Genomic DNA, 24,785 nt, shown 5'->3' with positions numbered 1-24,785 from the left:
TTTTTCTATATCTACCATAAGTTATTAATTAGTGTTATAAAGTCTTGTTCCCTCCGATTTAATTCCGGGAGAGGGTATTGAGACTTCTGATGCCCCTTCCAGAAGTCAATTCTGTATCCATTCTTGGAAGGGAGGGAGGTTTTGGAATTCCGACTTCTTATTTTTAATTTTTTTTTATTTTGAAAATGGGATGCAGCTGCCTATACACATTTGGTGCATCCTATTCCCAATATTGACAAGAGCGATCAGAAACAATAGATGAGAAAGGAGAGGGGTAGGGCGACAGAATGACTTTTATGCTTCTCATCCCGCGCCTACTAGGTATCCCTCTAGCCAATAAACTGCAGCAGATTCTCCTACATGCAAAAATACCTTGTACCAACTTTGGCAAGGAAACAGTACTAGATTGCTATTTTCTATTGTTTCAACTTTTTAGACAATTCAGCAATACTGATACACTTTTACAAATTAATTCAAAATGTAAAGCCCTTGAACTAACAACAAATCATGGGCGTCGCAAGGATATATATTTTTGGGGAGGACTGAAATTGATTTAGTTGTTGAGGAATAGCCATCCCCTGGGAAAAAAGCGGGGGATCCGGGGATCATCCCCTGGGAAAAAAGCGGGGGATCCGGGGATCCTCCCCCGGGAAAATTTGGGGTTTGAAGGTGAAAAAGGGTGGTTTGGAGGCATTTTTCTTTCCTAAATATTCTAATCATAGTTGGTTGCAACATATAATTTATTTTTTATAAAAAAATATTTTCAGAGAACAAATTTGTAAAAAATACAGTGCTCACATTACCACGATTCGACTAAATGCACCACGCGCAACATATGGGTTATATCACAGAAATCATATTAATAATATATAACTACGAAACTAAATATATTATTGGAGGGGACGAAATGGAAGACTTTTATTATTGGGGGGGGGGGGGGAGACGTGTCCCCCCCCCGTCTCCCCCCCCCCCCCGGTTGCGACGTCCATGAACAAATTATTTAAAAAAAAAAAACTATCCTGCAGCATTTTAATTTAAAAATATAAAAAAAAAAACTGTCTGTGTGGGGAAACGTAAAGGAACGCTCGGGAGCTGTGTGAAGTACTGCGGCCCGCCTCGCAGGCAGTGGCGGATTCATAGGGGGGGGGGGGGGGGCGCAGGGGGCGCCCCCCCCCCCTTGACCAGGGCAGCCCAGCACCAAGCATGGTTCTTGGCCAGGGGAGGGCGCGCACCCGGCCGCCGATGTTATACAATACACATTCATACACTTACCTTTAATATTCGGGCGAGACGTAAATGAAACGTATAGAGCTTGGAAAAAGATCTCTGGCTGCATCCAAGCAACCAAGGTGACAAGGTAACAAGGGAGTGTGTGGAAGAGGTAGACCTGCGCCCCCCTACCCCCCCCCCCCCCCCAGAGATGTTTCTGTATCCGCCACTGCTCGCAGGTCGCCTGGTGAACCTGGGCGCGGACGTGGGGCGGCCGGAGGCCGGTGCGACGCCTGGCCTGGTGGCCTTCACTGCGGCCCGCTACGCCGTGGAGGGCGCCAGCGCGGCGCTGCGCCGGGAGCTCCACCCCCACGGGGTGCGAGTCATCACCCTGCAGACCGACGGCATACCCGCGGAGAGGCTGTACGCTCCCCCCGCAGTCGGGTGAGCGCGAGGGGCGGGGAGGGGCAGGGCCGTACCTTTGAACATATATACACACACTGTATAGAAGTCGCGAGTGGATAGGATTTACTCTACGTTTTTTCAGGAACGTACGATGAGCAGCTCGGGGAACTTCGCCGCTGCAGTGCGCTGCCGTGACGCCCTGTATCGTCTCAGGTTGTTATTTACACGTTAGAGCGCAGCACTGTCGCCCGCTGTCATTCCCCCCAACCCATCATTCACTGGAGCTCAAGGTCGTTCAACGGTGATTGGGAAGGGGTGTTTGAAGAGTTCGACACTTGTCCGCTAGGGACCACCACAAGTCGATGCCCTAGAGATGGTGGCGATTGCGGCGGTGAATTAACCAACTACCTCAAAAACCGTAATAGAAATTTTAACCCGGGCTGGCGACTTCTATACAGTATATATGTTCAAAGGCCGTACAGAACTAAAGGCCCAGAGGGGCAAATAATTTTGTCAGGCCCCCTTTTTCTATCATTTAACGCACAACTTTTATCAATATCCACAAGTTAGGCCGGGTTTATACACTACGCAATAACAAAAGAACACAAGATGCAAAGTGTTCAGCAACCACATCATGTATAGAGTAAAGGTAAATAAACCACACAAGGCACAGTAACCAACGCAGGTATTGTTAAACTACTAACTTTGAGATTTATCGGCTGTAATTGAAGGGCAGAGTTCTGAAAACTTCTTAAGACGCAGGCTTTATGTGCATAGAAACCACTTGTTGGTAGCTAAGGAGATGTTCTTTTTCTTTTTACATACATCATGTTTATACTTTTTAAACTTTCACACAGTGAAAGAAAACACTTTTAAATATGGATTATCAAAAGAATAATGAGGAAGAAATTTGTTTTCCTTCAGTTTTACAATTTCATGGTGAGATGTGGTGATGTCTTACGATTTGCATGCTTTATGAACGACCGTAATATTATTACACTGGTTGCATGTTGCATTGTTGCGGAGTTTATAAATCTGACCAAAAAAAATGTTACTGTGGTCATAACTGTACATGTGATCTGCGTGTATTGCATTATCCTGTAAGGTTTTGCTGTGAATTGAAACTCGACTTACCTGATAGGAAAATTGTTTATTTTGATTAAAATACATCTTATAGAACCTATTTGATAAGCGCTCTTTTTTCCTGGAACGAATAAGGGCATTACCTCTTGGGGCATGTGTATTCAGAAGTTTAATTATAAGTAGAGACCGGAAAAAATCGCGGATTCAATTCGTGATATGCTAAAATTCAAATAGTTATACACCACTCCTGCTTCTGCCATTGGCCCACAACTCATCTGCAGGACTCTGAACCAATAAGAAACACTCAAACCAAATCTGTTACGAATCACAGGCTACTACGTAGGGACGTCTCACACGACAGCAGCCAAAGAGCGGGTGACATCTGCCCGAGTGTACGTAGAACTTTGGAGTCCATCCTGGAGGTCATTGAACCCGCGAATTTTTCCTATCCCTAATTATAAGTAAATGTTGTTAGATGTGTTCCCGTCTTGTATTATGGTATGGGAATCACTAGCCGAACATTGTCTGTGTTGTTCGAGAACATCCCGTGTATTGCTCCTCAGGGTGGCTGCGAGCACGGACTCGGAGGGGCACACGGTGCTGGAAGTTCAAGGCACACAGGACCAGTTCGCAGTGTGTGACGTGGAGGTGTTGCCCCCAGAGGCAATGTCAGTCGTGGAGGAGGTCCTACTGTCCAAGACGCCCAAGGACAGGTACCGGCTGCTGCCCCGGTACAGCCTCTGCAAGATCGCTCGCGGCCTCGGCGACAAGATCCTGTGTGCTCGCAACAAGCAGCCCGCCTGACTCCACTCCACTCCCCTCCACCTTGTAAATAAATGTACCACATGGGGTGTATAATCATCATTATTGCATACCCCACTATGACAGTGATGGTTACCACTAACACTTTGACGGACAAGATAAAATGAGCACTGGTATGCTTCTCTATGGCAATGGTCTTTTTCGGTGGCGTGCCTGGGAATTCACCAAAACCTCAACTACTTAGGACTCTCTGCATTTGCCTCTGAATAAAGTACTTCCTATATCATCACCATAATAAATATCCCAACGTGTAGAAAGCAGCTACAGTTAGAATCTGCAGAATTATTACTTGTACAAACTACATAACGGCAGAAGAATCGTTTTACCCTTCAAAATTCAAACAAAATGTACAAAATGTGTTGGGTACTTCTTTGCTATAAATACTGGATGGCTTTGTATATGCGCAACACTTTCCGGAGTTTACAGCTGCTTAAGGGTGAAGTCATACAGCGCTCATTTTATTTTAAGCTAAAAGTTTTGTGAATGATAAAACATTTAATGATTTTTAGTAATAAAACTAGTGTAAATATTTAAAAAAGTAGAATATAGAGAAACTCGCATCTTCTTCTGCTCAATATTTTATTACATTTTCATCCATACAATTATAAGACTTTCATTTTTACATTCTGTATTTTACTTGTTACACAATAAAATGATAAAAAAAAAACATTTTGAGCATTTAATTTTTGTTGTAAGACTGATATTAGATGAAAGAGTAAGACAAGATTGTTTAGAAATAAATAATTATAATCCTAGGGTAGGTTTTATTTCAGTTACATAAAATGTTACTGTAACTTTGATATATTTTGTATGAATAATTTAGAAATTTAATTAATTTTTCTTACAGCAAAAAGGAATAACCAAATATTTATTGAGAATACAACAAAATTTTTGTACTTAACTTCTACAGCTAGGCCAAGCTTAGCTTGTAACATGTTTTAAGTTTCGTAAGAATTCAGACTTCTCACAGCAGCCAACATAAAATTACAATATATTTCCAAAAAAAAACAACAACAATGTTACAAACACTTCATAATAATTACTCCTAAATTCATATTACTAAAGTACAAGTAAAATTTTATGTCATATAATACACTGTACAAATCATAAATTTCTTTTACAATAAGCTTAAATGTATGGCACAGTTTAATTTTGTATGAACATAGTGAAAGCTATGAATCACAAAGACTGCATCTGAATTTAGTTTATAAATATCTTTCAAAAAAGTTTAGCACAAAGTTTTAACTAAGTAAATCTACATCTTATGATCTGAAGAAAAATTTACTTCCTATTAAATTTGACTAACAACATAAAATAACAGATTATAGACAATGAACTAACCTTTTCCATTATTATACAGTTAAATTGTTTTTTTTACACACACTGCTTTTTTATTTCCCTAAATATTTCATACTCTTGAAAAGTATAAAAATTTTTTATGTAAAATGGTTGTTTACTGTACACTATGGTTGGCTACTCTATTTACATATTTTACATTTTTATTTTTGTAAATTTTCTCATCAGCTCATAATTTTACATTTTTTTGTATAATTAATTGCACTTATGAAAAACTCAAAAATAAAATATGTGAACATGTGTTGGTCCAACAAACAAAATAGTGTAACCATTAATTTTTTTTTTGTTATTTTATTCTTGAAGAACCAGTCAGAGTACTTGTGTTTTGCATACACAGACAAGCACTGTCAACTATAAAATATTAAAAATGCAAGCCCTAATATAATACTTACATTCTAACATGCTTGTTAAATTATATATGTATATATTGTATCAAAAAGTTCATACTATACAGCATGAGTCCCGAGAACTTTGGATGCAGATTCATCACATAAAAATAAATTGAAAACATATGTATGACATATGGTCTAAATTTCTTCTCAAGATTCGTATACGCATATGAAGTTGCAGCTGAACCGGGAATTTTTCGAAAATAAAAAAGAAACTATATATCATGAAACACCAAGCAAATATGTAATGTCTAAAAACGACTTGTCATAAAACATTACTTGTTAATTAAAAACGTCCCCCCCCCCCCCCCCAACCGCAAGTATTGACATTTGATAACACGTGTGGTTTATCCACCATTCAAGTTTATGTTTTTTAAGTTACGTCTGCAATTGTTATGGCTTAATGATTAGTTAGATGATTTCTTCAAAATACCTTCATTTATGGGTAAATCACTTAACAATCAGTGCCCCTGATTTTAGGCAGCTGTTTCAAACTGTTGCACACCTGCCAGGCATCGAAAGTATTTAATAATAAATTTTATTTTAGTTTCTCGTGAAAACGGTGGGGTATAACAAAGTACAACAAAGTGACATTTTTAAAATTATTTTTTAGATGTAGATTAATAATCTACCTTTAAACACAACATTATTCCTCGATGTCACAAAAATTGATGGTAAATAAGGGCGTTACCCTAAATTATTTCCATTAAATAATATTACTTCAGCAACAAGATTTGTAGTGTGTGTAGAACGTTCTTTAAATAGACATTACTCCGACGCTTGGCGTTTCACCATAAATAGTTTCTTTATTATTTTCAAAAAACCATTAGTTCAGCTGAAACTTCAAAGGCCTACAGCAGTCTTGGGAAGGAATTTAGATCATATGTCACATATAGGTATGTATGTTTTCAACTTATTGTTGTATGATAAACCTGCAGCCAAAGTTTGTTTGTCACCCTGTACATAAAATCAGGTGACAGCCCTTCTAGCATTACTACAGAAGGAATATACTGTAAAATTACCTAGCACCTAATCATTTTACACAAGCCACTAAAAATGAAGTATCCAGTTACCATTCAAAAATTGCTTTGAAAACTTTCCAAAATTCATGATACCTAATTCCATACCAAATTGATGGAAGCAAAAACTGAATTTTAAAATTCCTGTTACTAAAACTTTAAAAATTTTGTCTGAGTAATAAGATCGACGAACATGCAATGACCTGAATGTGCGTATCTTGAAGAAACCTGGTGGGAAAAAAATTATGATAATGTAATTTGGAGTGTGTAGGTAATTTGAATCATAGAATTTCAAATTGTTCATTAAATTTTGAAAAAAAAGAAAGAAAAAAAACTAAAGTGGATATTATAATATTGTACTCTTCCCTTAAATGGGTTGAGGTTATGTCACTGGGCATGCCCCTGCTTTTAACTCAACTTGGTGGGCCTGATGCTCAATTAACCACATACATACGAAAATGACAAGCCTGCATCCCATCTTCAATGAAGTACACACCACTTGAACCCTATGACATGTAAAAGTAATATAATCAAGGATCAATCAAACGTAAGGTGCGTTGCGAATGCACGGTGCGGCGACCACAGGAGATGGTGTGTTCAGATCCTGGCGATGATCATGGCGTCCACAAGTTTGCCGCGAGCCACGAACGTCACAGAGTCGCTCCGCGGAGGCAGGATCAGCAGGGCGTTCGCGGCGGAGCAGCTCAGCAAGCGACTGCTTATCTGGTTCCCTGGAACATTCCCGTTCACAGCCGCCACACCCGACCGCAGGATTGGCCCGATTGAAAGGGGCTCAAGGTCTCGCCGACTAAGAGGTCAGCGACATTGTGGGGTGACAGAGACTGAATGAACGGTAACGTTCACAGTAACAAATGCCACGTTTCCCGCTAGCAAAAAAATCCGGGAATGCCTCGTCAGGAATCAAACTCAGATCACCTGGGTGGAAGGCAAGTGATATTACCTACCAATCACCACGTATCAAAGACAGGAGGGCTTTAATTATCTCAGCCTGACAGCTGCCTAATACTATAAGACTATATAAAACTAAAAACTATACTTGAGCTATGTGCAAAAACTGATCAATTTATAGCCTTATGATTTGTAATCAAAAATAGCATAAAACAGCAATTGAGGTGGTCAGAAGCAAAGGGGTCTAAGTAAGTGAATATGGGATGGTTTTGAGAAAACATGCTTTCAAGCCTTTAAAGAGAATAAACATTCTGATAAGTAGTTTACAAATACTTGCTACATGGCAGCACAAATCTTACAGTACACATGTATCCATTAGACTGTAACATACGCCCTTAGCTTCTAACCATTTCAACCACATGCTACATCAGTTGTTGATACGTTGCTGATGAAAGACTGCACATGCTGCACAGAGAGGCAATAAGGTGTTTTATGGGCAAGCCAACCTTCCATACCTTAAAATACACATAAAAAAACACTGTAGCTGAAACAGGCTTGAAAACCAATTACAAAGTTGACCCTCAGAGAAAGGAGAATAATAAAAAAAATTTGACAAAATAGTACTTACCAGTGCTTTTGGCTGTAGGGACAGTGTGTTGTGTTTCCCACGACAGCACAACTCTATGATACTCAGGTCTAGGGTCCAATATCAGGTCATCTTCAGTCTGGTGAAACAAAGCTTCATTAATTACAACTGCACATTCCATCACGGACACATCCAGATTCAGCATACTAATTTGGTGAAAGCAAGCTCTAAAAAAATTACAGCAATAAAATATTCTAAATATTAACTATTACATTAATTTAATTGATGATGGTAAAATATACATTTTTTTTTCACAAGTCACCAACTATAATAGCAGCCCTTATGTGTGATAAAAATAAATATTCACAGCTTTTTAAAATTCTAATAGCTAGGTTTTTATGTTGACAAACACATCATATCATGTTCTTGGAAACAAAACCTTCATAACTAAATAAAAACAAATTGACAGGAATACAATACTAACAATCTCGTAACAGGAGACAGACAGGAAGGAATTTAAAAAATGGGTAAAAAATTTATACTTATGTGTGAAACTGATATTTTTTTTAGTTTAACTAACTTCCTCTGATGGCAAAAGAATTGACACACAAGAAAATACAATAATGTAGTAGTCATATTTTGTACAAATGTAAAAAAAAAAGTTCCAAATGAAGAAAAAAATAAATGCATAATTTTTTTTATTAATTTTCAACAGATTTATTATGTTCACAAGCAGAAATGCCAATTAAAAATTTATTTGCAGTTCCATACACAGATAATATTGCGGACAAAAAAAACATGTGTTAAGCATGGAAAATCTTTTAACTAAAGTTGACTAACTTAGTTAAAAGACTTATTTCAATTTCAATAGTGGTACGACTACACTTTCAAAAAAATTGGAGTATTTCAAACTCATGTTCATACACGTCATTTCAAAGTTTTAAAGAAATAAAGAGAAATAGAGAAAGAATGAGGACAAGAAAGACAGGCCAATCTCCTCCAATAAGCCATGAGCTACATACTATTTCAAGTAACACAACCACAGAATTTTCAACACTCACTTACATTATACACACTGTTTCCCAAACTTAACAAAACCAGAAGTGTACAACTATTTTGCAATAAGTCCTTCAGCTAAACCTAGTTGTCACATAAACACTGTACCACAAGAAGGATGTCATACCCAACCCGAGTCACACAGCACAAAAATCTTGCAGTGAACGCAACAGCGGGAGTTACCACTCGAAGAAACACCGTAACAGTGACCGGAGTGGAAAACAACCTTGTCGCTCGCCACAGCAAGCGCCGACAAGGACAAGCCTTACTCACGATGGCCTTGATGATGGTGGGCAGGGGCCGGCACCCAGACATCTTCCGCAAGGCGGGCAGCACGTACAGGTGGCTGGTCACCGTGGCGGACACCGGGTTGCCCGGGAGGCCCAGCACCAGCTTCCGCTTCCCGTCGTACTCGCACGTCGCAAACGTCGTGGGCTTCCTGAGACAACACGGCCACCGCGCCCGGTCGTGACAACCGGCCAAGACACGCAAGCACACAACCTAATAACGTTCCCTGTCAAGGAAAATATTTTATGGTGAATTCTGAATTGTGATAACAAACAAAAAAAAACCTGAAAAGCATTTAAATACACCAACAAACCCTGAAAAAGCAACTTAAATCATTGTAATACTCACCTTTTTAGCTAACTCAAATTACAAAAACTTAATCTTTTAAAATGTTGAATTAAACGAAGGAAATTTATTTAGCATGAAGTTAGTACCAAATGTAAGGTGAATGAATAGTAAAAAATAAAAAAAAAATTACTTTGTTTGAACTTTCATCTTACTAACACATTTTTTACATTACTAATGGTGGAACATGTTTCTATTTAGACCAATCATTTTAATTGTTCGGAATGATTCTGTCCTATAAAAAAAAGCATCAGTCTTACGCTATTAAGCCCTTACAACCACATGGAAGCTGAATGAAGTACCTAATCATCTCCAAAAATACAGTGCGTGTACACAGTAATAATAAACTGTGGGATAGTATTGTTGTTTGGAGCAGATGAACAGTTGTTCGGACAAGGAAATATTTTTTTCATGACGGCGCAGTAAAAATATTCATTGTGTGTATTGCTTACCAATTTTTGTTCTAAAATACATATAAAAAAAAAAATTAAATAAGTGTATACTATTTGTTTACCACTACAAATGATATTGTTGAACGGCTACCGAAGTTCTATATAACCGTACAAGGAAAAGAGATTACGGTAAATATGTACAGTCGCGGTAGATGCCAAAAAAAATGCTAAAAATCTGAAAATACTTTTATTCTGTGCCCTTTCACTACCTCTTTTCAAATCAACCGGCGGAGGTAAGAAATTCCAAATACTTTAGGAGATATCAAATTTTTAAATTTCATCATATGTAGAATCGTGGTAGATGCCAAAAAAAATGCTAAAAATCTGAAAATACTTTTATTCTGTGCTCTTTCACTTCCTCTTTTCAAATCAACCGGCGGAGGTAAGAAATTCCAAATACTTTAGGAGATATCGAATTTTTTAATTTTCATCACAATACCTGCGTAGTATGCGGCGATGACCATTGTTTCTTGTCATAGATAATAAGGTTTCTTGTTTACGAGTATCATGTTTCTTATTGGACAATTTTGTCACGTGACTGTTCCGTGATTGGCCAGTATTCAAATTAACCAATAGGTGATTATTTATTCATTTATTGTTCAATACGATGTTTAATTAATCGGTCAACTTCTGCCGTGAACGACTACATCTTTTCCTTATAGTGGCAAAGGAAATGTACCCGCCTCCAACTTAGGTGAGTTTTTAACATTTCTAATTTTAAAGTATTATTTTTTTATTTGGATATTGTTGCGCAAGTATGAAGTAAAAAAAATTACGTGAGTTGTTAATGTTCATCATTTGTCCGGGTTTTGTTAGGTCAGGTCAGTTACATTATAAATAATTTAAAACTAAAGAACCATTAAATTAAATTCACATTATTTTTAATGTCCGCTTAGTTTGAAAGTATTTATAATGTAACTGACCTGACCTAATCGACCATTTTATTTATTACGCATTCACTAACACACGTCAAAATAAAAAATGGCGACGTTCGAAGGGTTAAACGGGCGTTGTATTGCTAAATTAAAAAATTCGATATCTCATAAAGTATTTGGAATTTCTTATCTCCGCCGGTTGATTTGAAAAGAGGAAGTGAAAGAGCATAGAATAAAAGTATTTTCGGATTGTTAGCATTTTTTTCCGCATGAATACGCAGGTATTGTGATGAAAATTAAAAAATTCGATATCTCCGAAAGTTGTTGGAATTTCTTATCTCCGCCGGTTGATTTGAAAAGAGGAAGTGAAAGAGCACAGAATAAAAGTGTTTTCGGATTTTTAGCATTTTTTTTGGCATCTACCGCGACTGTACATATTTACCGAGATTACAACTAAAGAGTCACTAATTCACTTCACTAGCAAAATTGTATCCGTGGGATTGTCATGCACAAAACGCTTACTCTCCTTGCCAACTCACACAGCACCCGGAAATGTTTTCTTTATAATTTTAATGCTACCACCAAAAAAATTTTTTTTTATAACTTATACATTACATACCTTTAACCTTTAACCTATAGTACTAATCACAAAAAATCAGCAATACATGTTTAGCCTACAAATTTTTAGACACATCATTTAATTTGAAATTGAGTCATTGTCAGGCCAGACTGACATGCTACTGTACAAAGTTAAACTAAAACAGAATAATTTAAAGTTGATGGGATCACTTTTTTTTCCCCTCAATGCTTTCTTGGCTCAGTGAAAGGTATATAATTTGGCATTCTATGGTTTGGCACATTTTGCGATCTGCACAAATCCAGCCGCTTGCGTACAGATTTTTAACGGGTGGATTCCAGCTGTTCACCATACCATGGCCGATAGGTAGAGACCCGTGAATTTCGCGGATTCAATTACCTCCAGGATAGACTCCAATATCCTCTACACACTCGGGCAAATGCCAACTGTTCATTGGCTGTTGACTTGTGAGTCATCTCGACTGGGTGGCCTGTGATTCGACATTTCTATGAGTGAGGGTCTCTAATTGGCCCTCAGTCCTCCAGATTAACAGAGAACCAATGACAGAAGCAGCACTAAGGTATAATTATTTGAATTTTAGCATAACACAAATGAATCCGCGATATTCACGGGTCTCTACCGATAGGTGGTGTTACTGCGCTGCTGGTATTTTTATTTTATAGAGGGTTACATTTCATATTTCCACAATTGGTATTCCTGTTGAAACTAAATCCACTGTAGTTCTGAAATGCGCCAAATAAGACGTTTTGCTGCGCTTGGAAGTGACTTCACACACGTGGCGCGCTGCACGAAGAACTCACCCCGGCTTCATGAAGACGCGCCCAAAGTGCACGGTGGCCCCCAGGTCGGTGACCAGAACCTCCTTCAGGATGTCCCGCTCGCCCATGGACACGCTGCCCGTGGTCACCACCAGGTCCCCGGCTGACAGGGCCTCCTTCATCTTGGCAAGCATGCTCTTGGGGCTGCCGGGCATTGCGGCACTGGTGTCACGGCAGGCTCATCCCCACACGATCGCGGGCAAGGGCGCAACAACAGGGCGTGGGAGGGGGGGGCAAGGGTATTTCCCCCCCCCCCCCTCTGAAACCTTGAAGTGGGGGCAAACGTGGGCAAAGAAAGTGCTGTGTAATCAATTTTTAGATAGTAAAACTGCTTAAATAGCACCATTTTCCACCTTGAAATACACATTTTCCCGGGGGAGGACCCCCGGACCCCCCGCTTCAAATGGGGGGATCGATCATTCTTTATAAAAAGGTATATTGCCCCCCCCCCCCTTTGGAAATTTAGTTGTTGCGCCCCTGATTGCGGGTACTCCGAGTGATTTGAGGAGTGAGAGTGGTAGATCGGGACAAGCGTTGCTCTCAGCGGCTCGTGTAGGGGGGAATCTGCTTGCTCCAACTGACAGCTGGATGAGTTGGGCGGGTGGAGAGGAGGGCTGGCTGGTGCTAACGCGAGAATGGGTTGTCCTTGGTCTCTCGGCACAGCCTGTCTCTTACCACCACCCAATCGCGATGAAATGACGTAACCACTTCTCCACGGTTTATCGGGAGCCCACGTCGCCTGTGATATAACCTGACGGGTGCAGATGCACAATAGAGCAAGTTAAAGTAATTTGCCTCAAAATATGTAACGATGAATATATCTACAGTTGGTGGCGGATCCAAGGGGAAACAAAGAGTTTTGGCTCCGCCACATGACGACAGTAGTGGACCAACATCTGAAGAAACACCTAAAGGAAACCCTGCCCATTTTTTTTCCATCAACACTCTAAGAATATTTTCATCACATTTCAGGATTAACATTACCATTTGTAAGCATTGATCATGACTCATGAGAAAATTGTTGGTAGCATAAATGTTACTATTGAAACTGCAATTTAATATTATGTTCATAACACAAAAAAAAGATAATTAATTAAAATCATTATTTTGGACACGCGCCTAGTTTGCACTGTATGATATAAAGAAAACCAGAAGAATACACAAATAAAAAGACTTCTTTGTGTTTTCTTCTGGTTTTCTCTTATGATGTGTAGTGCAAACTCGCAATATTTTATATCCAAAATAATGATTTAAATCAATCTTTAATTAGTTACCATTTATTAAAGTTCCTGAAACATTCGCACGTTTTTGGCCTTCGTCAAGGTCAAAATGGATATGGAGATACTTTAAAATATTGCCTTTATTTCAGACATCCACGACAGCAATTGAAAGGAATCTTTAAGGTACTTTCTCTATAATTTTGAACAACTCTGAAATGAAATGAGTACTAAATCTTAGATTTATGGTGCCAAGTTTAAATTGTTTCAAAATTGCTTTTGTTAAATAGTTTGTGCAGTCTTAACAGATGATTACAAAAAAAATTACTTGTCCTTCGCTATGCCAATGTCCTCGACAGGAAAACCATGGTCCTGAAGCAATGCTATCAGAGTGGTCTTGTTGCTGTCTCGTATGTGTCCCGGTTCCAAGGGCTGTCCGGGTTCCTGGAGCTCGTTGCCCGTCGACAGCAAACATGTCACTGGCAGCCTGCAGAACACAACATGAGGCTCAACACTACCACACTAGCAAACATATTATACATTAATGAACACATTCAGCTGATATTTACACGTTAATGAAGCTACGTTGGCATTTCTATAACTTAACTCTACATAAAACTTTGAAGAGTTCTGATTCTCACTATACAGCTTAGTTGGAAAAAAAAAAGTTAAAGATGTATTGGTAAGAAAATTTTTTTTTATAAATTAAAAATAACTTACATTTTTGTTGAGTACTATGTAACTGAAATATACCTATGACTTAATAAAATAAAAATTCTCACAAAAGACAACAATCACAAATATATTGCATTACATAAAGATGCAAAGTAACAATCGCATGTGCGCACCAGATAAAATTGTCGAACTTGAGCAGTTCACACGTGAATGAACATGATATGTGGCACTGTCATCTGCATAGCAAAGCAAAACCGATAGCAGTGTACAGTACATGCTACTGAGAAAATGTGAGTTCAGAATTGCACCTTCTCATTCACACAGCTCAACTTTCCAACATTTCCATCCGCCCAGACACGACACATACAATGGTACTCGGATAGTAATGCTCGATTTAAACCGACTCTCTGTCTTCCTCAGTTCACTGAATAGTATGTACATCAGTGGATAGGGTAGCTTTTAAAGTCAGGGAACCAACATTTTAAGCACCAGTAATTTCTAAACCAGTAAATGTACTTGGAGTTTCAAGATATATAACTTTATTGTTGGTTAAATAACCAACTAAGCCTATCTTTAATCTACACCCTATTCTAATTAGGGCAATATCACGGCCACAAAAAAAAAAAAAACCTTTGTTCCCAACACATAAGGCATTCGTGAGAGCTTTAAAATCATACTTTAAAACATCTTGAAATCCTTGATTTTCAATTCAGCAAGTAAACATGTGAAATGTCAGGAGTTAATCTTACACTTAAAATGAAACCATCTTCAAATGTCTTGCAAACATACAATTTGGAGAGTAACTTTTCAAACACACAGCCACTGCCGCATTGGCTGATTGTAATTTTGTCTTTACACGTCTGTCTCTATGCCTCCTGCCCGAACGCACTGTAACCCTCATTCCCTCACTCCATGTTCCCTCCCCGACTTCCCCTACCCTGTTTGAATGGCTAGAAGAAGAGAAGCCAGCCCTCAGTTCACTTACAGTGTGTAACCCGCACGGCTTAGACTTGCCGATGGACAAGTTTACATTCGTCACTACTTTTCAACAATCCGTTTCACGTACTGAGGATCTTAAAGACATTTGCTGTAATCACTTCCTTATAAAATCAATGCTTTTACAAGACACCAAGTCTTTAACAATAGATTCATCCTTAGCAAACACACATTTACTGTTGGTGCAAGGGCAGCAGAGCGCTGGTCTGGTTCCCCAGTCTGGCAGTGTGGCTTCGGATTAGGGGTGGACGAGATCCCGAAATTCGGGATAAAAGTCGGGAAAAAAACCATTCCCGAACTTCGGGAAAAATATTTCTCTTTGGGATAATACCTGGGTAAACAAAATATTTTAAACAGTAAATACTTCATCGTACTAATTTTTATATTTAAAAAATACGTTATGTATACATACGTCCCGTAACAACTTCTCATACCTACGTATTAAACGAACAAAGTACAAAGACATCACAAAAAAAAAAAACTACATATTATAAACAATACCGTAAATTCAATACTCGTTCATAAACATACTTTAAAATAAATCTCTGACTAAATAAAAAACTCAATGTTGAATATTATTTTTAAGTTTGGCGAATGTTAACATCTTTGCCGTATTTTTAGGTTATAATTTGTCTTGAAAATAACCAAGAGCATCAATAAGCAGTGTTGCCAAACACGTAATATTCGAAACACTAATAAACTGAAAGACGCCATCTTGGTTTCACATGTTTATGCCATTATAAACGTCTTTCATAAACATTAGAGGGTTTTACGTTTTAGTAGTTGGTCATAATGTAAGAACGAAAGTGAACAATTAAAAACAAGTGGTATTTTTAAAGTACGCGTGAAAATTATTTCCTGTAAATTACATTTAATAAAAATGGGTAGTTTATACACTTGTGTGAACGATGGAGCCTGGCATTCCAGGCAGTAGCAAAAGTGAACCAAGTGTGTCTTCTGCGCCTATTTGGAAGTTCTTTAAGAAATTACCAAATAACAAGTTGCAATGTACTTAAATTTAGTGGTGCGCCGATGCGGATACCGATGAATCGTAATCGGCGATTATGGGTACTTACCGATTAATCGTAATCGGCGATTATCTTAACGATTACTTTGCCGATTATCTACGTCCCGGCGTAATTAAGTAGGTTTTTACCGTGTAATATTTTGTTACATATTTTAGGACGAAATACGGTAATATTTGTATATATTACAAAATTCATCTAACTCCGACATATCAAGATTACAGATATTTCGTTAAGTTTAATTAATCTCGTTGCCTCTAACAATAAAAAATACATTTTTCCTACACGTTTATTTACGTTTCGTCTTTTGTTCTGTCTTTTGTTTAGTGGCCTTGTACATTACCTATAGCCAGAGACGTAAAATAGATGACACGTAATCAAAATACCACAAGCAGTTGCAGTGTATTCTATGAGAATCGATCTTTTCGAGTCGTAGAAGCGGTTCAAAATCGTGGTCCCGATACCTTTCAGAGTTTATCACTGCGTTTTACAAACTCGTTATGGGCGTCTTTGGTAACAATCCGTTGTTGTGTTATTTGTATGTGACGTGAAAAGTGAAAAAGTATTTATAATTTTATACATTCAGTCAACATTAATAAAATCACATGTGCTAGAATTGGTTTTGAGTCATTTTTATATAATTAAAGTGAGATGGCGACGAGGGAGAAAAAAAGTGAAGTGCGGAAACATTTTTATATAAACTCAAGTGAACAAATTATAGCAACATGTTTACATTGTTAAACGGTAATTTCTCGTTGCAACTTTATGTGATAGTCGATAATAATGCTAGTTTTCCGCAACAAAAACTTACCCATTGTAAATTACAATTATTTGACTGTAGTTCAAGTTGTTTACAATAACAAATATAAATAGAAGTTAATTAAATTTACTCTTTGCAATGATATAATAGTGTATTTAATATATTTTTATACTGTTATTATAACTGTATTCTCAATTTTATCTACTCTTGTAATTAAATTCACATGGGAATAAAAAATTTTGTGTGCATTATTACACTTAAAAAAATTATTTCATTATAATCGGTAACTGAATCGGTATCTGCCGATTATTGCTCTCATAATCGGTAATCGAATCGGTAATCGGTAAAGCCATATCGGTGCACCACTACTTAAATTAACAAGTGAGCATGTTTCTTCATGAAAATTTTAAGTAGAGTAGGACACAAGATGTTTGTATTTATTAGATTTTATATTATTTATTATTTGTATTTGTGTCTTTCCTCTTTTGTGATTTTGACTATAAATGTGGATGGTTTATTAAAAAAAAAGACTTAATAATACACACATTTTAAAAGTAAATATAATTTTCTGTACATCAAGCTAAGAGACAATTTACTGCTCTTGCTCCCAATCCCGAAAATCTGATGTATTTCCCGACCGAATCCCGTCCCGAAGTAAAAATGCTATTCCCGTCCACCTCTACTTCGGATACAATCGGAAGTTCTGAGTTTCAGGATAAAAAGTGTACAACGGAAAATAGATTGCAGTATTTAGGAGCCAGGTGAAAGAAACAATCTACACTGATTATTTTTTAAAAAATTTTTTTTAAACAAGTTATTCCTTTGAAACAATATATTTGAATAAGATTCAGAATGTAATTAAAAAAAAGGCATTAACCCCTCCTGAAAGGAAGTGAAAAGATGGTTACCTTGGTTCCACTGAATATTCGACCCTGGTGTACACGGAAACAAAAAAGTCAAACACATGCAGAAAGAAACACTCACTTGTAAACCTGTATGTGAACTACGCCGACTGTTGCCAAAAGCCCAAGCTCGGAAGGTCCGAGAACCGCGCCCTTGCGGAGTACTACTTCGCCTTCCTTAATGTCACTACCCACTGGCCTGCAAATCAATGCCAAAATCAAGCAAATTAAACATTTTGTTCTGCACTACAGCACTGGCAAACATAATTACCCTCATTGAATTTAAAAAAAAAAAATCACTAAGTAGCAACTAAACTATAATTAAACACTTCACATAATTTTTAAATAAAAGATTATTAGCTTCACAGTTAACTTTTTTAAAAATAAAAATCGTTTTTTTCCCCCCCATATCTATGGTAGTTTAAATAGAGACACAAGATGTTATGGTTTTATTTTTAGTCTAATTTTGATTTTAAAACAAAATATGTCGTGTTATTGTTTTTATTTTTATAAATACTGTTTTTTAATACTCCACATAAATAGTATGCTGCATTTTTATGAAAAAAAGATTTGTAATAAATTGGTTTAAAATAGATACAAGAACAATAAAAATAAATTGGCAAGCATTTGTAGCTTGAAAAGTGATTCAAAAGATGTACAATAAAACAAATTAAAATAATTTTTCTCGTTTATACACTTTGGTGCAGTTATTCGTCCGGAATTAATGATTTTTCTTTGAATCTCAAACATCAAAAAATACTTTAATTGTAATCTGAATTAAGTTTTGGTTAAATGCTGCTTAAGGGGGTGCCGCCCATTTCAGGTCATGATCATGATTTTATATTTATATTCATCACTGATCAACTTTTAGACTTGTTCAATTGTTTAACTTTTACTAAATGGCAAATATATACAGCGCATATTTTTTGCATAATTAGCTGTCAAAGTTACATTTTTAACGTTTTTGGGTTGTACAAATAAGGATAATTTAATTTATTGCAGAACTGAAACTTTTTAGGTTTAACTGCAATGCCACTGGCTACTTCATGATATGGTTTGCATTTCTATCACAAAAACTCATTTCATGTTTCTTGGCTGTCAAAAACATAACAAATTTGAGAAATTTTGAAATGCCAGGTAAAATTAATTAATATTTTCTGAAAGAAATTCAAACCATTTCATGCTCTGTCTCGTAAAATGCATCACTTAGCCACTTTAGACCGCTGGTAATTACTGCATCCTGAGGTAAAACTGTATTGTACAGATTAGCGCCAAAAAAAATTGTACAAATATGAAATAACTTTCATTATATGCTATCTTACGTCCTCTTTTCAGAACCGCCTGCGGAGATAAAAAATTCCAATTACTTTTGGAGATATCACCGTTCTTATTTTGTAATACAAGCCCTATGTAATCATTCAACAGACGCCATTTTATATTTTGCCGTGTGTGCGTGAATGCCTAAATAACAGAAATTTTCCATTAGGTAAGGTTAGTTACATGATAAATACTTTGAAACTGAACGGACATTAAAAATAATAATAATTAATTTTAATGGTTGTTTAGTTTTAAAGTATTTATAATGTAGCTGACCTGACCTAACAAACCAGGAAAAAGGATGAACAGTAGGAACTCACGTAATTTTCTTTTTACGTGATGTAGTCGTTCAACTACGTCGCGAAAAAAAAAAAAAAAAAATCATACTTGTAAACAAGCAACAATGGTGAACGCGGGAAGCCTACGATTCACTCATCCTTCTGGACATACCCGAATACTCACGTTGGCAAGCCTTCTTTCAACGGACGAGAGGCAAACGCCCGATCGTGCATCTTCGGGGTTTTTTTTTTGTTTATTGTAAATAAATATGAAACTCATGAAAACTAATGGTCAATTAGGTTATGTTAGCTACATTATAAATACTTCAAAACATTGTGGATGGTTGATTTGGTTAGGATAGCTACATTAAAAATACTGTGAAATCATGTAAACGGTTTCCTAGCGCTGGATAGCTACATATTAAAAAGTTATTTGCTAAGCAACCATAAAATGATTTTACAGTTTTTTTAATGTAGCTATACTTACCTAATATAACCAACCATCCACAGTGTTTTAAAGTATTTTTAATTACTTCTTGCTAATGTTAAGAAAAGAAGGCTTGCCAACGTGAGTATTAGGGTATGTCCAGAACGATGTGTGAATCGTAGGTTTCCCGCTGAACGCCGCATCAGTGCACATCATGAAAATTAAAAAATTCCATATCTCCTAAAGTATTTGGAATTTCTGATCTCCGCCAGGTTTAATGAAAAGAGGAAGTTAAAGAGCACAGAATAAAGGTATTTTCGGATTTAAAAATTTTTTTTTTAAAAAAATCGCCAAAACATGAATATTAAAAAATTCTATTATCTCCAAAAGTAAATGGAATTTTTAATCTCCGCAGGCGGTTCTGAAAAGAGGACGTAAAAGAGCATATAATGAAAGTTATTTCATATTTGTACGATTTTTTTTGGCGCTAATCCGTACAATACAGATTTACCCATCCTGAACCTCCACTTAATTGAAAAACTACACATCTTCCTGTGAACTGTGTCACTTATGCCACTTTAGCTCTCTATTGTTTACTTCTCAACCTTGGTTAGGGGGGAAATGAGGGGGGGAGGGGGGGAAGTGAGAGGGGAGGGGTCAGCAGATGTGACAGTTGAGACAAGAGAACACTATGGAATGCTGCTAGCCCAGTCCCCTCTTCCCCTTTCTCTCCCCCCCCCCTCTAATCCCGGCAACCAATATAAATAACAGCATTCTCTGCTCTCTGACGAATGGCTTATAAACTACAGCCATAAAAATCTTTTCCTTATCGTTGGCATCTTTTTTCCCCCTTCTAATTGCCGCTTGCTGTTTCAAAAAAAACGGCATGCAATTCACTCCACTGACAAAAAAAGTGGCACCAGAAAAGCTGCTAGTATGTAAATACGGTACAAATTAAACAATTTAAATCGTTTTAAATTTCTGTGCGTCTGAATTGCGATTTTTACCGCCGTAAGGTATACTTCGTGAACCCACAATCAAAAAGTTTGTGGGGTCGCATTACATTCAGAGTCACAGTGTATTTTCTTGTAAACGCAGCAGTACTTAGAACAGCCTCGCTGGTGGCCGAACAAAAACTATTATCGTGGAGCGCACTGGAAAGTAGTTACACGTGAGGCATCAGAGTCCACACAGTCGGCACACGCCACGCCCCCCCACCTGATGTCCTGCCCCACTTTGGGCGCCACCAGGATCTCCACCTCCAGCTCGACGCGGCCGTCGTCGGCATCCTTGAGCAGGCGTGTGTCCTCCACTTGGACCACGCAGTCCGCCCCGGCGGGCACCGGGGCGCCCGTGTTGATCCGCGCACACTGGCCGGTCTTCAACGGCTCCAGCTCGTCCGGCTGCACACATCACCAGAGACGCCAACTTTACAGAAAGGTAACTACGTAGTAATAAGTGAAGGTGATCTGGAAACAAAACACTTATCAGACACCATCATAAAATACTATCGAAACACACTTTTCCACGATATGGAAATTTTTTTTGCATAATTCATGGTTAAACACTTATACTCATTTTTTTTTTTAAATTAGCAGAAAAACGACTGGTTATAGCTAGAGACCAGAAAAATTTGCGGGTTCAATGACCTCCAGGATAGACTCCAATATCCTCTACACACTCGGGCAAATGCCAACTGTTCATTGGCTGCTGACTTGTGAGTCGTCTCGACTGGGTAACCTGTGATTCGACACTTCTACGAGTGAGGGTCTCTAATTGGCCCTCAGTCCTCCAGATTAACAGTGAACCAATGACAGAAGCAGCACTAAGGTATAATTATTTGAATTTTAGCATAACACGAAATGAACCCGCAAATTTTTCCGGTCTCTAGTTATAGCACATTCAGAAGCAATCGACTTCAGCACTCACAAATTGCATCTCCAATTTGCGAGGCACCAGCGGATCATCTTTCCCTTCTCCAAGCATCACAAAACAAAACAAAAAATGAGCAAAAAAAATAGCCCACTACTTCTGAAGAGAAATCTTTGAAGCTGTTCCTAACATGTACAAAATTTTAAAGTATTCTTGATGTAAGTTTTTGGACATACGCCATTGCTAAGCAATGGCGTATGTCCAAAAACTTACATCAAGTCATGCACTACCCATTGCACAAATCTTTTAAAGATAACATTTAAAGTATTCATTGAAACTAATCTTTAACTTGTGATTGTTGGCACTACATTTTTAACAAATACTATATTTTTCAAGTGAAGCAAATATAGAATTGAATATTTAAATTATTCATGAAGAATAATCAAAATTTGAATATTATTCTCAGCAAAGCTGTACTATTACACTTATTTTATAGAATACAGTTTTGAAGTACAAAAAAATTACTGTTTAATGTTTGCAATGTTTGAACTGTTTAAGTGATTAACCAATTGGGCTCTATGAAATACATTATTCAATAAACATTACAAAATAACCATGTATAATATTAATATTGAGCTTTCATAAAAAAAAATTGAGTGCCACCTTTTGATTATTTTAAGCAACCAATTTTATTCAAGCAAAATATAAACAAAAAAACTTAAGTTTTTTCATGAGCGAATCACTGGCTTCCAATGTTTTAAAGCTTTGCAACAAAATCAAAGCTTCGCATCAGACGCAAAGATTTGCATCACAACCGAAGCTTCAAATAAAAAGAAAAAGCAAATTTCCTGGTGAAGTCAAATCAACATTAAAAAGAACTTCGAGTGATTCGCTTAGTCAAAGTTTTGCACAGGCCTAGTTGACATGTCTGCAGCCACACATGAACAGCCTCACAATCAGCTCGGCTTGCACACCAAACACTGTGCAGCGAAAGGTGCACTATGGTTCGGCACATTGTGATGTTTAGATTATTCAGCTAGTGGATTCCAGCTGTTGACCTTGGCTGCCAGACAGGGTTGGCTGATTTGAATCACAATGGTTTGAAACAAATAGGTTTTCTAAAAAATCCAAATTTTTTAAAAATAATGTATTTTTAAATATCATCTTAATTTTTTTTGTGCAAGGTCTAATTCCACTCTAAAAACAAAAGTTTTCTCATTAATGTTTCTTGTGATTTACAAGAACAAAAATTATATACTAATACTAATAATAATAATAATAATAATATATCATTTAAATTATCTGAATAAATGGTAAATTTTACCCAGCTAAATACTCCTCTGAAATTAAATTAATTAGTGAATTGTAATCAAGTGTAAAAAAAAAAGAGGTAATAAATAAATTTATTATTAAAAAAAATTCCTATTCTGTGGGAAATCCCTGACTGTGGTGTGAATCCCCATTCTGTAAGAAACACCCATTCTATGGAGAATCCTCTTCCTCAGATGTGCAGATTTGCTGGACTTCAGTTCTTTGATGTTATAACTTTTATGGTTCAACATGCTTAGCAGAAAGCGGGATATTGTATGGCTTTATTTTGAACATACTGAGAACAAAACAGAAAAAGTAATAAAAAAAGTTGATTTGAACCTAAAATTCTGGTTTAAACAAAAAAAAAGGTAGTTTGGTTTTTAAAAAAGAACCTTTTTTTTTTTCCAAGCTGCCGAGTTTCATTACTGATGCTGGTGTTTTTAGATTTCTCAGAGTTTATCGTTACTGTCGATTATCATTTCAGCAGAATGCTTCCTGTTTTCAGAGGTACAATTCCGTACTGATATTGAAAAAAAGGCTTATCTTTCTTTTTTTGAAAGAGTAACTTGTTACAACTTGTTTTAAATACCATTGTACTTAGTATTAATTTCTCTTTGGTGTTCATGTTAAAACTATATTGATGTTCGATAATCCGTTATGACCCTGGAACCTTAAGAGCAGGATTAAAGATCTTCCACTGAATTTTTTTCCCTCTTTTATGTCTTGTCTGCAAAGGGATTTTTAAAGAAGACCACACACTGCAAGAAACAAACCAGGGAAACTGTGGAAGAATTCTGCCTTATCCTTAAGTAAGGAACCATCCCAGCATTTTCCACGGTTTATTTTTGGATATGATGTAATCCCAAAATTAGGCTTCTGTGAATACTGTGGGGTTTTTTTTTTTTTTACTCAAAAGGAATTTTGAATTGAATATCATATTATTCAATAACATCAAAATATTTTTTGAATCAATTTTTATCATACAGTGAAACTTTTTTTTTCACACTTCACTGGAGTCCATAAAACACTGACCCAAAATACAGAAAATTAAAAAAGAGAGTAATATACATCAAAACATAATAAAGAGTTGTGAAATTAAGGGAGAAAAAAAAACTGGCAATTCTTTTTCTTAAAACAATAAAATTTTCAGTTTCAAAATTGTTTTGTTGATCTGATTAAATACATAAAATAGAGTATTGTTAGTAATTTTAAATAATAATCCCTCATTAACTGTTAAATATAAAAAGAATGTGTAAATAATGTTGCAGAAAACAAATTATAAATTTCTCAATAAATTATCTTAGATTCCATACATGTTACATGTTTTTCAATATGCTTTTTTTTTTGTGAATGAGTTTCATATGGTGTGGGCCTATCTACTGGTAACAAAGAATTAAAAATATGTATTAAATTTAGAACGGTTGATTTGAATATTAACTTACTCATGAATATTGAATATCAGTTCCTTCATGAATATCAAATATTTTTCAAATACTTGCAGCCCCCTACCAAAAATCAGGATGGCTGATTACTAGAGACATGCAAAAGGTGTGTTTATTTTGTGATGAAAAGTGGTGTTATTTTCCCTTAAAATCGGTGTTATTTTTACCTAAACGCGGGTTTATTTTTTTTTTAATTTTTGCGATTTCAAGTGTAAGAAATATGAAGAGAACATTGTAATATAATTGCACCATCAGTTGAAACATTATAAATTAAAATTACACAAATATAGGTTAAAAAGACACAATTTTAAGAACTCAGATTCTAAATTAAGTCAACCCAATAATTTCAGAAG

General features: G+C 36.6%; 2 protein-coding genes across 2 annotated transcripts in view; one reads left to right on the top strand and one right to left on the bottom strand.

Annotated features, from left to right (window-relative positions):
- LOC134528228 (D-beta-hydroxybutyrate dehydrogenase, mitochondrial) overlaps positions 1–3,690 on the top strand; it is a 106,985-nt gene extending 103,295 nt beyond the window's left edge. Inside the window, exons 5-6 of the mRNA XM_063361648.1 lie at positions 1,449–1,653; positions 3,261–3,690. Coding sequence (XP_063217718.1) covers positions 1,449–1,653; positions 3,261–3,501 — 446 coding nt within the window. The 3' untranslated portion in view covers positions 3,502–3,690. The remainder of the gene's footprint in view (positions 1–1,448; positions 1,654–3,260) is intronic.
- A 391-nt stretch (positions 3,691–4,081) lies between these two features.
- Positions 4,082–24,785, bottom strand: part of LOC134528227 (gephyrin) — a 57,343-nt gene continuing 36,639 nt past the window's right edge. The window contains exons 6-12 of the mRNA XM_063361647.1: positions 21,026–21,210; positions 17,868–17,984; positions 13,756–13,914; positions 12,193–12,354; positions 9,108–9,273; positions 7,821–7,917; positions 4,082–7,014 (exon numbers count right to left, since the gene is read on the bottom strand). Of these exons, the coding sequence (XP_063217717.1) occupies positions 6,881–7,014; positions 7,821–7,917; positions 9,108–9,273; positions 12,193–12,354; positions 13,756–13,914; positions 17,868–17,984; positions 21,026–21,210 (1,020 nt within the window). The 3' untranslated portion in view covers positions 4,082–6,880. The remainder of the gene's footprint in view (positions 7,015–7,820; positions 7,918–9,107; positions 9,274–12,192; positions 12,355–13,755; positions 13,915–17,867; positions 17,985–21,025; positions 21,211–24,785) is intronic.

This window comes from Bacillus rossius, chromosome 1 (assembly GCF_032445375.1).
Source record: "Bacillus rossius redtenbacheri isolate Brsri chromosome 1, Brsri_v3, whole genome shotgun sequence".
NCBI classification, from domain to species: domain Eukaryota; kingdom Metazoa; phylum Arthropoda; class Insecta; order Phasmatodea; family Bacillidae; genus Bacillus; species Bacillus rossius.
Note: the sequence above shows the minus strand (reverse complement) of the source record. Positions and strands in the feature narration are given on the sequence as shown.